The sequence below is a fragment of the Coenobita brevimanus genome, chromosome 57 (assembly GCF_032717465.1).
Source record: "Coenobita brevimanus isolate Jiangsu-jjx chromosome 57, ASM3271746v2, whole genome shotgun sequence".
In the NCBI taxonomy this organism is placed as follows: domain Eukaryota; kingdom Metazoa; phylum Arthropoda; class Malacostraca; order Decapoda; family Coenobitidae; genus Coenobita; species Coenobita brevimanus.
The window spans coordinates 58,804,795-58,819,468 of NC_137010.1; the positions used below are offsets into that span (position 1 = coordinate 58,804,795).

The window sequence follows — 14,674 nt, forward strand, 5'->3', positions numbered from 1 at the left end:
TACATTGGCAGAAACCTGAACTTGGCCTACTATAAGTCGACCTTGAGTTGTGTGAACGGTGGTGATACCAGGGGATGGTGAGCGTGCTTCTCTGATACACCGCCATCAACTTGGGTACCACTTGTTTATGAATAAGTTAATGAAGCACATATCTCACACACCCAGTTCAAAACCACTGAGAATACAAACTAGAGCGCGTGTCCCATGCCTTGGAATGTACCCAGTTGTGATGCCAGCAAACCTCACCAGGCAGCCATTTGTGTATGCCCACTCTCCATCCCTCAAATCGAGCTACTTTCCCAATAGTGTGTTGTACTCACAGTTACCGAGATTTCACGAATTCTTAGAATATTAGCATGTTGTACAGTGATTTATCACTAATCAGATTAGTTAGATTAAAGAGAGTGTCCAGGTGCTTGAGGGTGTGAAAGTGGATGTATGTGGATTAACTTAAACTAAATGGAGGGGAGAGAGTGTGAGGGAATGGGAGTATGAATGGGGTATGTGTGCAGAAGTTGGTGAGGATGAGAGGGCAAAAGAAGGAGTGTGTATTGTTGTGAGTAACAGATGGAAGGAGAATATAAGAAAGTATAGATCAGTTGGCTCAAGGATTGTGTGGGTGAGATTGAAAATTGGACTTATAAATGAGGGCGATTGTGAGCGTGTATGTGCCAACGCAAGATCGTGCAAGCAGAGTGAGAGAAGAGTTCTGGACAAATGTGGAGGTGTGCATGGAAAAGTGTGAAGGGATCAGAGAGTGTTTTTTATTAGTGATATGAATGGTAAAGTAGGAAATGTGAAGGTGGAGTGGTTGGTGAGTGGGGTGTGCCTGTTGAGATAGATGAGAATGGCAGTGCTTTAGTTGACATTTGTGCCGGGAGGGGGCTGGTGATAACCAATACCCTCTTCAGGTACAAAGTGATCCACAGGTATACATGATGAGTGATGAGAAGAGTGGGTGGTGAACTGAATGGAAGGAAGGCATGACTGATTATGATGTGTGGATGAAAGGATGTGAAGGCGAGTTATGGATGCAAGAGCAAATTGAGGTTGGGGGAGTGGACTTTCTGACCACCACCAAGTGGTGGTCAGAATCAAGGTCCAAGTAATATGGAGAAATAGCTGAAGGGAATGACGGGAGGAAGGAGTAGATGCAAGAAGAGTGGAAACGGTACAACAGGATGAGAAAAAGGTAGAATATAAGAGAGAAGTGGAGGAACGATTGGGAAAATATGAATTGGAACAGATGGAGGATGTGGATGTTGTGTGCAAGATATTCACAGAGGAAATATATGCAGCTGTGACGTGGTGTGTGGGATGAAGAGAAGACAAAAGGGGGTGCAAGGAACAGCATGGTGGAATGGAGAGGTGAGACAGGCTGTGGCAGAAATGAAGTAAGCATATAATGAATGGATGACAAATAGGGGTGCGGCAGAAGTTGAGAGACGGAAGAGAGAGTGATATGTTGAAAGGAAGAGAGAGGTGAAAAGATTAGTAAGAGAGAGTAAGAAGAGAGTGGATGAGTTATTTGGGAGGAATTTGAATGTAAAATGGAGGCACTTAAAAAAAAAAATGTTCTGGAAAAAGGTAGAGTTAGACAGGGTGGCAATAAAGTTAATAGGGGAGTGAAAGATAAAAATGATAGATTACTAGTGGAGAAGGGAGAAAAAGTGAGCAGATGGAGAGAACACTTTAAGGAATTGTTGAACATTGAGTGAAAGTAATGCCAGTATATGTGGCTAAGGAATAGCAGGGAGAAGGAGGGAGGTGAGAAGACAGGAAGAAATCAGTAGGATGGAAATTGTGGAAGCAAAGAAGAAAGTCAAAATGAGGAAAGCCCAAGGAATTGATGGAGTGTGTGTTGAAATGCTGAAGCATGGGGGAAATATAGTAGTAGAATGGATGTGGAAGATGTGCAGGTTGGCCTTGGAGGAAGGTAGAGTCCCGGAGGATTGGAAGTCAGGTATAGTTATTCACTTTTACAGAGGAAAAGGGGAAAAAGAAGTGTATTGTAATCATAGGGGCATTTGTCTTCTCAGTGAATAGGAAAAGTATATTGTAGGATGCTTATTGATAGAGTTAGGGAAATAACAGAGGAATCAGTTGGAGAACAACAGGGAGGTTTTAGGAAGGAAAGAGGTTGTGTAGGTCAGATATTCTCTCTTAGATCTTCAGTGGAAAAGTTTCTATTGAAGGGAAAGAAATTGTGTGCGGCTTTCATGGATTTGGAGAAAGCATATGACAAGGTGGATAGACAAGGGTTGTGGAAAATATTAAGAATATATGCAGTAGATGGGAAGTTGTTGAATGCTGTGAAGAGTATATATGAGGGTGCTACGGCTGCAGTGCATATGGATAGTGAATTGAGTGAATTTTTCTATTTGAAGGTTGGGTTGAAACAGGGATGTGACATGTCTCCATGGTTGTTCAATCTGTACATGGATAGGGTTATAAAAAAGATACCAGGTAGTGCAGTGGATGTCGGAGTGGCCCTAATGAGAGAGGGCAGTGTTTGGAAACTCCCTATACTGTTGTTTGCTGATACTGTGTTGTTATGTGAAGACTAAGGGGAGCTGCAAGGCTTGGTGGATAAGTTTGAGAGAGTGTGTAAGAACTGAACTCTAAAGGTGAATGTAGGGAAGAGTAAAGTTATGGTTTTCGAGAGAAGTGAAGTTAGCGAATGTACAGTGAGGCTGGATGAGGAGGAAATGGAAAATGTGAATATGTTTAAGTAATTGGGTAGTGTGATGAGTAAGGATGGAAGTTTGGAGGGTGAAGTGCTTAAAAGGGTACAGCAAGGAAGAAAGGTTGCTGGTTCCTTGAAAGCAGTGATAAGAAACAAGGAAGTGAGGATGGAAGTAAAAAAGTTACTACATGACAGTATTGTAATACCAACTCTAACGTATGGAAGTGAAGCTTGGACGTTGTTGGAGGGACACAAGTCAAGAGTGAGAGCTGGGGAAATGAGTTATTTGAGAGGAGCATGTGGAGTCCAATGGAGAGACAGATTGACAAATAAGGATGTGAAGGAGCGTTGTGGTGTGGATGTGGATGTGATAAGAAGCTTTGGGAGAAACACACTGAGGTGGTTTGGCCATGTGCAGAGGATGGAGAGGGAGATACTGATGAGGAGTGTGTATGTGAGTGAGGTGGAGGGGGAGAGGGGCAGGGAGAGGCCAAGGATGAGATGGAGGGATGGAGTGGAGAGGTATATGAGAGAGGGGGTGTGAGTTGGGATCATGGCAGTGAAATGGCGGGGGACAGGGCGACGTAGAGGCGATTTGTTTGTGGCCACCCCGTGTGGGATTAATGTGTCTGGCAATAGATAGACAGATGTATAGTGATTTGTCACTAATCAGATTAGTTACAAAGGCTGTTTGTAGCCTATTAACCCCTGAGCGCCAGGTGACTGCTATATCCGACACGAAATTGGTGGATCGGGGCTTCTGGGTGACAGCTATAACAGCAAGTGTTTTCACGCCACAGTTTCAAGAGGCCGCCACTTGATAACGCCAAAGGATGGGGATAGCTTCCCTGCACCTGAGGCAAACATACCTCAGGTGTCTGTGTGACTCTGCCAGATGCAGGACAATGTTTTCTTACGTCTCTCATCCAATTCTGTTCCCACATTACTTGGACCCTGCCTCATCCACCCCTGCCAAGCCTCTTTCCAAGGATACAAGGAAAGAGCTAAGTGATAGTGCCATAGGGCATGTCTAGGATGCAACTGTGTCTAGTTAATCTAGCAATGGAGAACAAAGTGAAAGTCAGCACCATGCACACACACACAAATACAGCCTGCCTCACAGCCAAAAATTACATATAATCTTCATGTCCCTATTCATCAATGTGACTATCTAAAGACCTGGGGATGGTTATATTTACAAGAAGATGAGTTGGTGCGTAATATATTTTGTTAATTTGTTTCACTAACTGCTATACTTTCCAAGATATTAAGGTTTGAAAACAAGCAACTTTGGGAAAATTGCCCATTCTGGGAGGACAGTGGCATTATAAACAGCCCAGTGCGGAGGGGTTAATGCTGCTTGTGGTACAGGGTACATCTTTTTTGTCATTTGAAAAGTCTTTTAGCACTTTTATGTCATAGATAATCATGCACACACACACACACACACCCATACATTAGTTGTGGTAAGGTTTTTGGAACTTGAGATATAGTCTAAAACTGGTAACTTTTTGCATTTTTTGCATATGAAATTACAGTCATCATCATCATATTCTGGTGACGCATTCATCAATGTGTATATAGTCTCACCAAACACATATTATGACAATAAAACTATACTGCAGTATTGCAGTATAGAATTGTATTGATTATATTCACGTAGGCCACAGCCAATATGTCTCGGCTGCGGCATCTTTTGCTGCACTGTGAGAATAACAAATTTTCTATATGAGCAATTCTGAAGATATTACGACACGTTTGACATTACTTTGACCTAAAACTACTGTATTTGATTGTATAATCTGTAACTAACATGATCATGTAATTCATACGCTAAAGCAGACCTTCAGTAACCATCAGTAACCCCTTCCTATATCTCTTTTACGTAGTTCCAGCATTGAATCAATAAAATATTGCTCACTGAATCATCGTGACACTGCAATTGTTCTGTACTTTGGAATAAGTAGCAGACAAATGAAACCCATTTTACCTTGTATTTAACCTAAGGGTGGCTAAATTGGATGTAACAACATGGCGGATGGACGACTCCTGGTAACATCACTAGAGGGCCTTGGTGAAGCACTCCAGTTTGTATCTCATTTTTCAAAACCCTATCTCAGCGGTGTCAAATTGGTTGCCCACAGGCCACATGTGGCCCTTGAAGAGGAAAAGATTGGCCTGCGTTGACATAAAAAAAACTGATAAATAAATGGAAAATCCCATAAAATTTGTCACATGATCAAGTGAACAAATAATTACGTACAGCATTGTCAGGAAATATTTACTGATAATTTGATTGATAAAAATTCTATTTAAATACTTTATTGGTGAACAAATATGTCACAAAACTTTTATTTATATATTATCAATAACTTGAAGCAGAAGCCAGTGCCACTGTAAAGGTTAGAAGGCGTACCGAACTTCTCCAAACGTTTGAATAGGCTGTTTCTTTGCCGTATTATATATTATATTGGTATATTCATTCAACAAGTTTCCAGTTATATATAGCAGATTTAAAATTTGCATGCACTTTAAGGTAATAATGTACAGTACAGTGTGCAAATCTAGTTCACTAACCCATCACATCTGGACCGATTTTCAAGCACTGACTCCCCCCAGTCCCGACCAATTTTGGAAACAAATTTTGGGCTCAATCCTCCGCTTTTGGTGAGAAACATCGAAAATTCATAGAGAAATCACTCACCTGAGGTTTAAAATACTCAATCCAGGTAGCAGTACCTCCTTACCTTACTGGGTTTTCTATCAGGCTGGCTCCAAAGAAAACGAGCTCTATGGGAGGGTATTCCACACCATTCATAAGCGGTATTTATTTATTTGGTTCGAATTTATATGTAGTACGAGAGTATATTGGTTTTCAAACAGTAACATAGGCAATATATGCATTGTTTCACTCACTAACACATCAACATACCTGACCTTTTTTGGCAACATTACCTGATCATCATTTCTGACTGTTTCTTCCTCAAATGCTACGTAAACTCTCTCCTCCACATTTTCATCGATTGGGGAATCACTCTGGCCCTTAATGCCTTTATTGACCAGGTCACTGGTAACAAGTGAGTTGCCGAGAAAATGGCGTGTGGGGGGGGAAGGTCATGCAGGGTAAGGCATTGTCCCGGTTTGGCATCTTGTAGAGAAATAGAGGAAGGTGTCCCGTGTATACATACCAAAAATCACGCGCGAAAATTGAAAATTGTACAAGTTAGGGACCTTGCAATTCCGCGACGTACTGGTATGTCGACGGTTCTAGCTGTGACAAAATGTTGCAATGTACCCATATGTCGACAGGATGCCTCGGGCTAATCTGATGGAAATCTGGAAACGGTTTTTCCTATTTTGATAAATTCAAAGTGTAAAATGTAAACACGCTGCTCTAGCTCTCAGGGACACACGTACCACAATTTTGGGTGAGTTGATGCCTGCGTAACTGGTAATATCCTATTGTTTCTACATTTGTTTCTGGTCAGTGATTACTGTAGCTTATGGTGAATGGGAATCAAAGTTGTTGGAGAGAGTAGTCACCAGTTGAAACTGATAATAATGGGTGTTGGTAGTCTGTCACAAAATTCTATCTATCTATCTATATACCTAGGCTGCTTCCCCCAAGGAAAGGGAGGTAGCCGAGACAGGATGACTCACTCTCCATTTACTCATCCATTCAAACACATTCATTCGCATCTTAGCCCCAAAGGGGAGAACGGACAGATCCTCACCGCACCACACCGCACAAGGGTCAACTGGGCAATGCAATCAGTGACATCCGCAGCAGGGCCCGACAGCAGAACTGGTTTACCCCTGCCACATCATAACAGACCCATCCCCTTACCCGCACCTGACCTGACTAGCTGATCAGACCAAATGCGGGAGAATATCCCCTCAGGGCTGCGTCATCACTTATTCATTCACAATTTCTCTCCATTTATTTCTGTCACGCACAGTCACTCTTCCTTGCTCAACAGACATCCCTCTCGCATCCAGCGCTCTCTTCACACTGTCCATCCATCCTATTCGTGGTCTTCCTCTCAGCCTTACACCTCTCACATCAGATCTAGTTATCTTTTTCACCAATCGCTCATTATCCATTCTCTCCATATGCCCAAACCATTGCAACACCCTCTGCTCAACTCTGCCAGCCATCTCCCGAACAACTCCAGTTCTCCTTCGCACTTCATCATTTCGCACCCGATCCATACGCGTCACTCCACACATACTCCTCAGACATCTCATCTCCATTACATTCAAACTTTTCCTCTCTGCTACACCCATATTCCATGTTTCAGCCCCATATAATGCAGTCGGTACCACAACACCCTCATACAGCCTTCTCTTTACATCCATTCTAAGCGAACGACATTTAAACACTTTTTTCATTCCTCCCAGCACCTTTCCTACTTCATTTATTCTAAACTTCACTTCTGCATCTATTCTTCCATCCACAGCAACATGTGACCCTAGATATTTAAAACAATCTACCTCCTCAAGCAACTCACCATTCAAAACTATATTCATCCCCCTACCATCTATCAACCTCGTACACTTCATCACTTTACTCTTATTCTCATTTACTTTCAATTTCCTCCTTTCACACACCCTTCCAAACTCCTCTACCAACTGTCTCAATCTCTCCTCTGAATCAGTCACCAGTGCAGTATCATCTGCAAACAGCAGCTGCTTCAGATTCCACTCTCCTCCATCAACATTTACCAGACTCAGACCACCTAAAACTCTTGCATTCACCTCCCTTACAACACCATCCATGTAAATATTAAACAACCAAGGCGACATCACACATCCCTGTCGCAGCCCCACTCTCACGGGAAACCAATCACTCACAGCATTTCCCACTCTTACACACGCTCTACTATTTACATAAAAACTTTTCACCCCTTTTAGTAACCTACCATCAAGTCCATACAATCTTAAAACAGTCCACAAAGCCTCCCTATCAATTCTATCATACGCTTTCTCTAAATCCATAAATGCCCAAAACACATCCTTGCCTTTCGCTAAATACTTTTCACACACTTGTCTCACAGCAAACACCTGATCAACGCATCCCCTCCCTCTCCTAAAGCCACACTGCTCATCACTAATCACTCCCTCTGTACCCTCTCTAACTCTCATAATTAACACTCTACCATACACCTTACCTACAACACTCAACAGACTTATACCCCTAAAGCTAGTACATTCATACTTATCACCCTTGCCTTTATACAACGGGACCACACAAGCACTTGCCCAGTCAATTGGCACCATACCTTTCTCAAAGCACACATTCAACAATCTTACTAACCAGTCAGCAATAGTCACTCCACCACCCTTCAGGCATTCCACAGCACACCCATCCATACCTGCAGCTTTCCCTGTTTTCATCTCCTTTACTGCCTTCTCCACTTCCTCCTTCGTGATCAAGGAATCATTCAACTCTCCCAACACATTTATACCTTGCACCCTTCCATCCGTCACAACCACTTCCTCCTTCGTGATCAAGGAATCATTCAACTCTCCCAACACATTTATACCTTGCACCCTTCCATCCGCCACAATCTCAGCCACCCTTTCCTCCTCTACATTTAACAATCTTTCAAAATACTCTGCCCATCTCTTCCTTACTGCATCCATCTCAATTAACATCCTTCCATCCTCTGATTTTACTCGTTCTTCCTTCCCAGACTCTCCCTTTCGCACCCTTTTCACCTCCTTCCAAAACATTTTCTTATTCTGCTGAAAATTCTCTGTCAGCCGCCTACCCCACCTCTCATCTGCTGCCACTTTAGCATCACGCACAGCCCTTCTCGCTCTATTCCTCTTCTCCTTATACCTTTCATATGACATCTCATCCTTCCTCTGCAGCCACACTTCATATGCACGTCTCTTCTCAGCCACAGCCATACTTACTTCCTCGCACCACCATTCACTTCCTTTTCTTACACCACCACCCACACGTCTCACACCACACACCTCTTCTGCATGCCCCACCACAGCACTCTTAAACAACTTCCATTCCTCCTCCACGCTGCCATTTTCCTGATCTTTCACTGCGTTCCACTCATCTTTCAATTTCTCCTGATACTCTATCTTTTTCTCTCTTTTATCCAACTCACTCACTTTCAAAACCTCCCTGCCACACCTAACCCTCCTAGCTCTCATCCATCTCTTTCCTACTCTTAACTTTCCCTCCACCAGGTAGTGGTCAGACATACCTCCACCCTCCCCTCTCAGAACTCTCACATCCAACAATCTTCCTATTACATTCCTAGACACAACCACATAGTCCATCAAGGCTCTATCAACAACCCTTCCACCCTCCTGTCTCACCCATGTATACTTATAAATATCTTTCTTCTCAAACAGCGTATTCCCAATCACCATCTCTCGCTCAACACACATCGCTATCATTCGTTCCCCATTTTCATTTCTTCCAGGCACACCATGCATACCAACTACACCTTCAACTGCTACATTTCCCACTCTAGCATTCAGATCTCCCATCATTACCACATTCACATTCGCTTCAAAACTCTGCAGACACTCATCAACATCATTCCAGAAAGACTCCCTCTCTTGTTCATCCCTTTCACTACCAGGCCCATATGCACTCACAAACACCCACAACTCACGTTCAAATTTCGCTTTCACCCACATCAGTCTCGATGACACCTTCCATTCAATCACACATTGCTGAACTTCCGGACTCACTAACAAGGCCACACCTTCTCTTGCCCTTCCTCTATCAACACCTGACAATCTTCCATTCACACTTCCAAACATAGATTCCCCCTTCCCTTTCATCTTCGTTTCACTCAAAGCTAACACATCCAACTTTCTTCTCACAAACATTCTCCCAATCTCCTCCCTTTTAGCCTCAATCGTACTACATCCACGCACATTCATAGACCCAATCTTCAGGGTACGAGGATAACTCCATCCCCCATCCCTTTCTCTGGCCTGTCTCTTTTTAGGAACTACAAAACAGAGGAGGGGGTCCCTAGTCCCCTCACCCCGCCCCTTTTAGTCGCCTTTTACGACACGCAGGGAATACGGTGGCAGTATTCTTCCTAACACAACCTGGCCGCAGAGTAGTAGTACCACCCCATAGTGCGGCCAGGTTGTGTCCCCCCCGCCACAGGGGGGGACATGTAATAAAACCGTTAGGTCTACTTGGCCCTCAGATGATAGGCAGAATTGAAGTGTGGCCCATGGGAAAGATTTTGACACCACTGCCCTATCCTAACTTGAACAATATTGCATGAGAGCAAAAATAAAAATCGAAATACAGTTCCGGGTTCAAGATGTTAATGACCAATGTACAATTGTCAGATCTAACCCTTTATCTTCTTTCAGAGACCTGAACTTGGCCGCCTTTATATTCGACCCCGAAGTGGGTGATGGACGGCGGTACCAGGAGGCGGTGAACATGTTGCCCTGGGACACCCTCGACCGTCAGCTTATCAACAGCAGGATCGCATATGGCGACCACGTCATCAAGTGCCAGTACAAATCTGGCGTTTTCATGAAAGTAAGTCTTGACCTGTGACTAGCCAGATCCTCTGATGTAGCTTAATAATAATCTCTTTGACCAGAGGTAATGCTAGTCCAAGAAGGAAAGCCTTTGCTAATTACCTTTAACTGGCTACTCTGTCCAGTTATAATTGTAATCTCTTTGGCTTAACCCTCTCGTGCACCGTAAGTTTTCAATAAGTTTTGATTCCATTCACAGAACCAAAACCTCACTCAGGCTAACTCCGCTCGTGCAGCAAGGGAAAAATTTCTATGGCCCAATTTACCCTCAGAAGGTGCATATATTGTTATAAATATCTTCCGATCATCTTCGTTGATGTTTATACTATCATAAAAGAAAAAAATAAAACATAAAACGGATGAATAAACGTACAGAAATGAAGCCTGAATAAACCCAATTTATGTGAAAACTAGCTTCTCATAACTTCCCAACATCATCGTGAAATATTTTTCCCGTGACGCGATCTTTCATCTATGAAAGTTTCATGTTGATACGTCCAATAGTTTTCGAGTAAATCGAAAAAAAAACTACGAAAATCGCCTAAAAACTCCTTATTTGTATATTGTTTCGTATGTTGTTAGTGACACTGTAACAAACATATATGTAAATTCTATCCATTATTGTAGCCCAAAGATTAAGGAAGCCCATGATATAATTCACAGTGTTATATCCCTTATTGTTATGGTGAAAATGACTTTTGAAAAGTTACGATGGGTTGCACACAGTGACAGCTCCTACATCCAGCCTGTAGGCTGAGTATGTTCATCTTTCGTAACTTTTCCCAAATTATTTTCACACATAGGTTACTTTACTTTACAAAAGGATTCATAAGAAATCATCAGCTTGGTCAAGCTTTCTTCAAATTTTGATGCAACCTGTACTTTACGAATATAATGACTGAGAGAATAGCAATGAAATCCACCACATTTTCCCTATTAAAAATATATAGTAAACACACATTTTATACCTTACAAGACAATAGCATAAAAACTAGACAAATAAGCTGGTTACTCACATCCTCTAGCAGTGTTGTAGTGTTTCTTGAGAGGAGATGGAGTTGCAGAGAGGAAGACAGGTACGATCAGACACACAGTGTGTGTGTGTGTGTGTGTGTGTGTCTGTCTGTCTGTGCGTGTGTGTGTGTGTGTGTGTGTGTGGAGTGATGGCAGTGGTGTCAGTTGCCATAGGAGTGATGGCAATGGTGTCAGCTGTCACAGGAGTGATGGCTGTGGTGTCAGTTGTCAAAGGAGTGATGGCAGTGGTGTCACTTGTCATAGGAGTGATGGCAGTGGTGTCAGTTGTCAAAGGAGTGATGGCAGTGGTGTCAGTTGTCATAGGAGTGGTGGCTGTGGTGTCACTTATTATAGGAGTGATGGCAGTGGTGTCAGTTGTCATAAGAGTGATGGCAGTGGTGTCAGTCGTCATGGGAGTGATGGCAGTGGTGTCATTTGTCATAGGAGTAATGTCAATGGTGTCATTTGTCATAGGAGTGATGACAGTGGTGTCAGTTGTCATAGGAGTGATGGCAGTGGTGTAACTTGTCATAGGAGTAATGTCAGTGGTGTCACTTGTCATAGGAGTGATGACAGAGGTGTCACTTGTCATAGGAGTGATGGTAGTGGTGTCAGTTGTCATGTACTCTTTCTCTGATCAATCCTTGCGAGACATTGTAGGTTTAGTGTAAAAATCGGAGGGGAACGGTAAAAATCGGTTAGGAATGTTCAAATCTGGCTTCCTCTGAAAATATATAAGAAACACCTATCCACTTTCTTCACAAGCACACTGCACTATATGTAACACAGTATCACTATACACACATAAGGTATGGATGGTGCGATAGTAGCCAAACATGGGTTTAAATGCTCTGCCGGGCACTCACACACCCTCCCAGCCTGACTGATGGGATAATACTGAGCTAAATATGGGCTGCTTACCCTTCCAATAAGATCCTGGCTGTTGCCATACATTTCTCCTGGACCTGGCAACCCTAAGCTTTGACTCAACCAAATTTGACACAAATCTATGCACAGGAAAAGTTTCTACAACCATTTATAGAGAAGTTGCATCATGTTGCATCATCGGTTACTCTTCAGATTACAAGGATTATGACTCGCATTGCGTCATCTTGCGTGAGGGGGTTAACATATTGCTAATTCTTGAAACTCTTTGTCTTTAATTGGCTAATCCCATTGATTTGCTATAATACTAATTGCTCTGACTTAACACTAATTCTTTTGATCCAACATAATAGTAATTCTTTGACCTAACATAATGCTACTTCCTTTCACCTAACATAATACTAATTCCTTTGACCCAGCATAATGCTAATACCTTTAATATGACATATTGCTGACTTTTTTTTTTTTTAACCTGTCGTAATGCTAACTTCTTTTAATTGATGTAAGACTAATACTCCTGACCTGACACAATAATAATCTCTTCGACCTACCTTGCTGCTAATCTCTTCGACCTACCTTGCTGCTAATCTCTTCGACCTACCTTGCTGCTAATCTCTTCGACCTACCTTGCTGCCAATATCTTTGCCCTAACATACTGCTAATCTCTTTGCCTTGGCATGATGTTTATTTCTTTGACCTAACATAATGGTATAACTACATTAGCTTCATTATGATGCCGCACTTTTTTCACCTTAACCATGCCCAGATTTTCGTCCCTTTTCAGCTTATTTCGTGTAGATCAGTGGCAGAATCAGATATTGCCATGGCTCTGCATACTTTCATAGTACCTCTTCACGACTGGCATCATAATTTGGTGTTAATCTATTTTTACAACTCAGCACTGAAGATGCAGATGGCAATTTTAAGCTAGATTAGAGTACAAGGAGTACAGTTGATGGTATTTCTCATAGTTTCTATCCTTAATGATGTTCTCTCTGGCAGCTGTCCACGAATCTGACCTGGTACCCAAGAGCGGCGCCTTACGTCCCCCCTGAAGACAAGGCCTGTGCCCATGTCCACATGTCTGCCACGCACCTTTTGCCCTCCAGTGGTCATACTTCTACCCCCATGGCTGGCCTGGTCTCCACCCTCTTCCTCACAGTGATGCTGGCCTCTCTCGCAGTGTGGGGAGCCTTGTCCCCAACACGCTGGTAGGGGTGGCTTCCTCACACTAGGGGCTTTATTTATAGATTCTCTGATACTCTTTACTTCAATAACATCTTTTGTATTTTATTTTTGGTTGTTTCAGATGCATTTAAGTAGCTTACGAGACTTCTTGAACTGGAGGGGTTACATGTAGCTTAAAACAATTCCATCATTGCTAAGCTTACTTCATAAAATTGAGCAAAGTCATTTGGATATAGGAAGAGTAATTATTATTTTTATATTAATGTGTCAGTGGTTAGGATTTAGGTGTGTAGAACACGCTTCTATTATTAGTTTATTGAGACATTTTCTTCACTGATGAGCAGTTAGCTATAAATTTCAAGCCATGTGCACTCTCATCTCAAATATTGCTCATGCAATTGGTAAAGCAACCAACCAGAATACCAGAAAATCCTGACCATAACACCTATCTCTTGGATCCATTCCTGACAAATAATCCAGATGAATACAAGACAGAAGTACTGTCACCACTTGGATTCTCTGACCACAATCTCATCAAAGCCTCATTAGTCAGCTCCCCAAACCTCCCCATTCTGAACTTGTCAGGGTGACCAGATGGTACTTTAATAGGGCAGAATGGAATGGATTCAGAAATTATCTTGCTGATATTCTATGGCAGTCTTACTTCTTCATTGACATCAATTCTACCCAGTCCCACATTAATGACTTAGTACAGGCTGGTATGGAATTGTTCATACCAAGTCAACAAATCACAAAAAGATCGGACTCCCCAAAATGGTTTGATAGCAACTGTGCCAGAGCAACGACCCAAAAGTCATTAGCATATAACTCTTACTTAAAAAAAAAAAGAAAAAAAAAAGCATCTGATTCACTTAGTCTAAAATTGCTAGAGTCCATTCAAAAGCAGTAATAAATCTCTCCAAATCAAACTTTCTTCACAGCCAAGCATTAAATTTATTAAACAGTCATATTGACAAATGAATATTCTGGTCAACTCTCAGTTTTGTCAGTAATAATTTTAACATGTCATCACCCATTCCCCCACTAAAATCTGATGGTAACATTACAAATGACCTGCGTGATAAAGTTAGTATCCTTGCTAGTACACATGCCTGTAATTCTACTTCAGAGGACGTCAGCCAGAACGTCGCTGTACTAGAATTTGACTCTCCCGAAATTGCTCGATACAGACTAGATACGTAAAATCCACCCAAAACAATTTACCAACCAACAAAGCTCCAGGTCCAGATGGAATTCCTCCACTTGTTTTAAAAAAGGGTTCCCCAGTACTTGCTCCTGTTCCAGCTAAATTATTCAGACTATGTATACATACTTCTTCATTCCTTGGTTCTTGGA

The 14,674-nt window shown here is 42.3% G+C and overlaps 1 protein-coding gene across 1 annotated transcript in view; it reads left to right on the forward strand.

Moving 5' to 3' along the window:
- Positions 1–13,345, forward strand: part of LOC145402049 (DBH-like monooxygenase protein 1 homolog) — an 85,232-nt gene extending 71,887 nt beyond the window's left edge. The window contains exons 11-12 of the mRNA XM_080274146.1: positions 10,055–10,229; positions 13,133–13,345. Of these exons, the coding sequence (XP_080130272.1) occupies positions 10,055–10,229; positions 13,133–13,345 (388 nt within the window). The remainder of the gene's footprint in view (positions 1–10,054; positions 10,230–13,132) is intronic.
- The last annotated feature ends 1,329 nt before the right edge of the window (positions 13,346–14,674 follow it).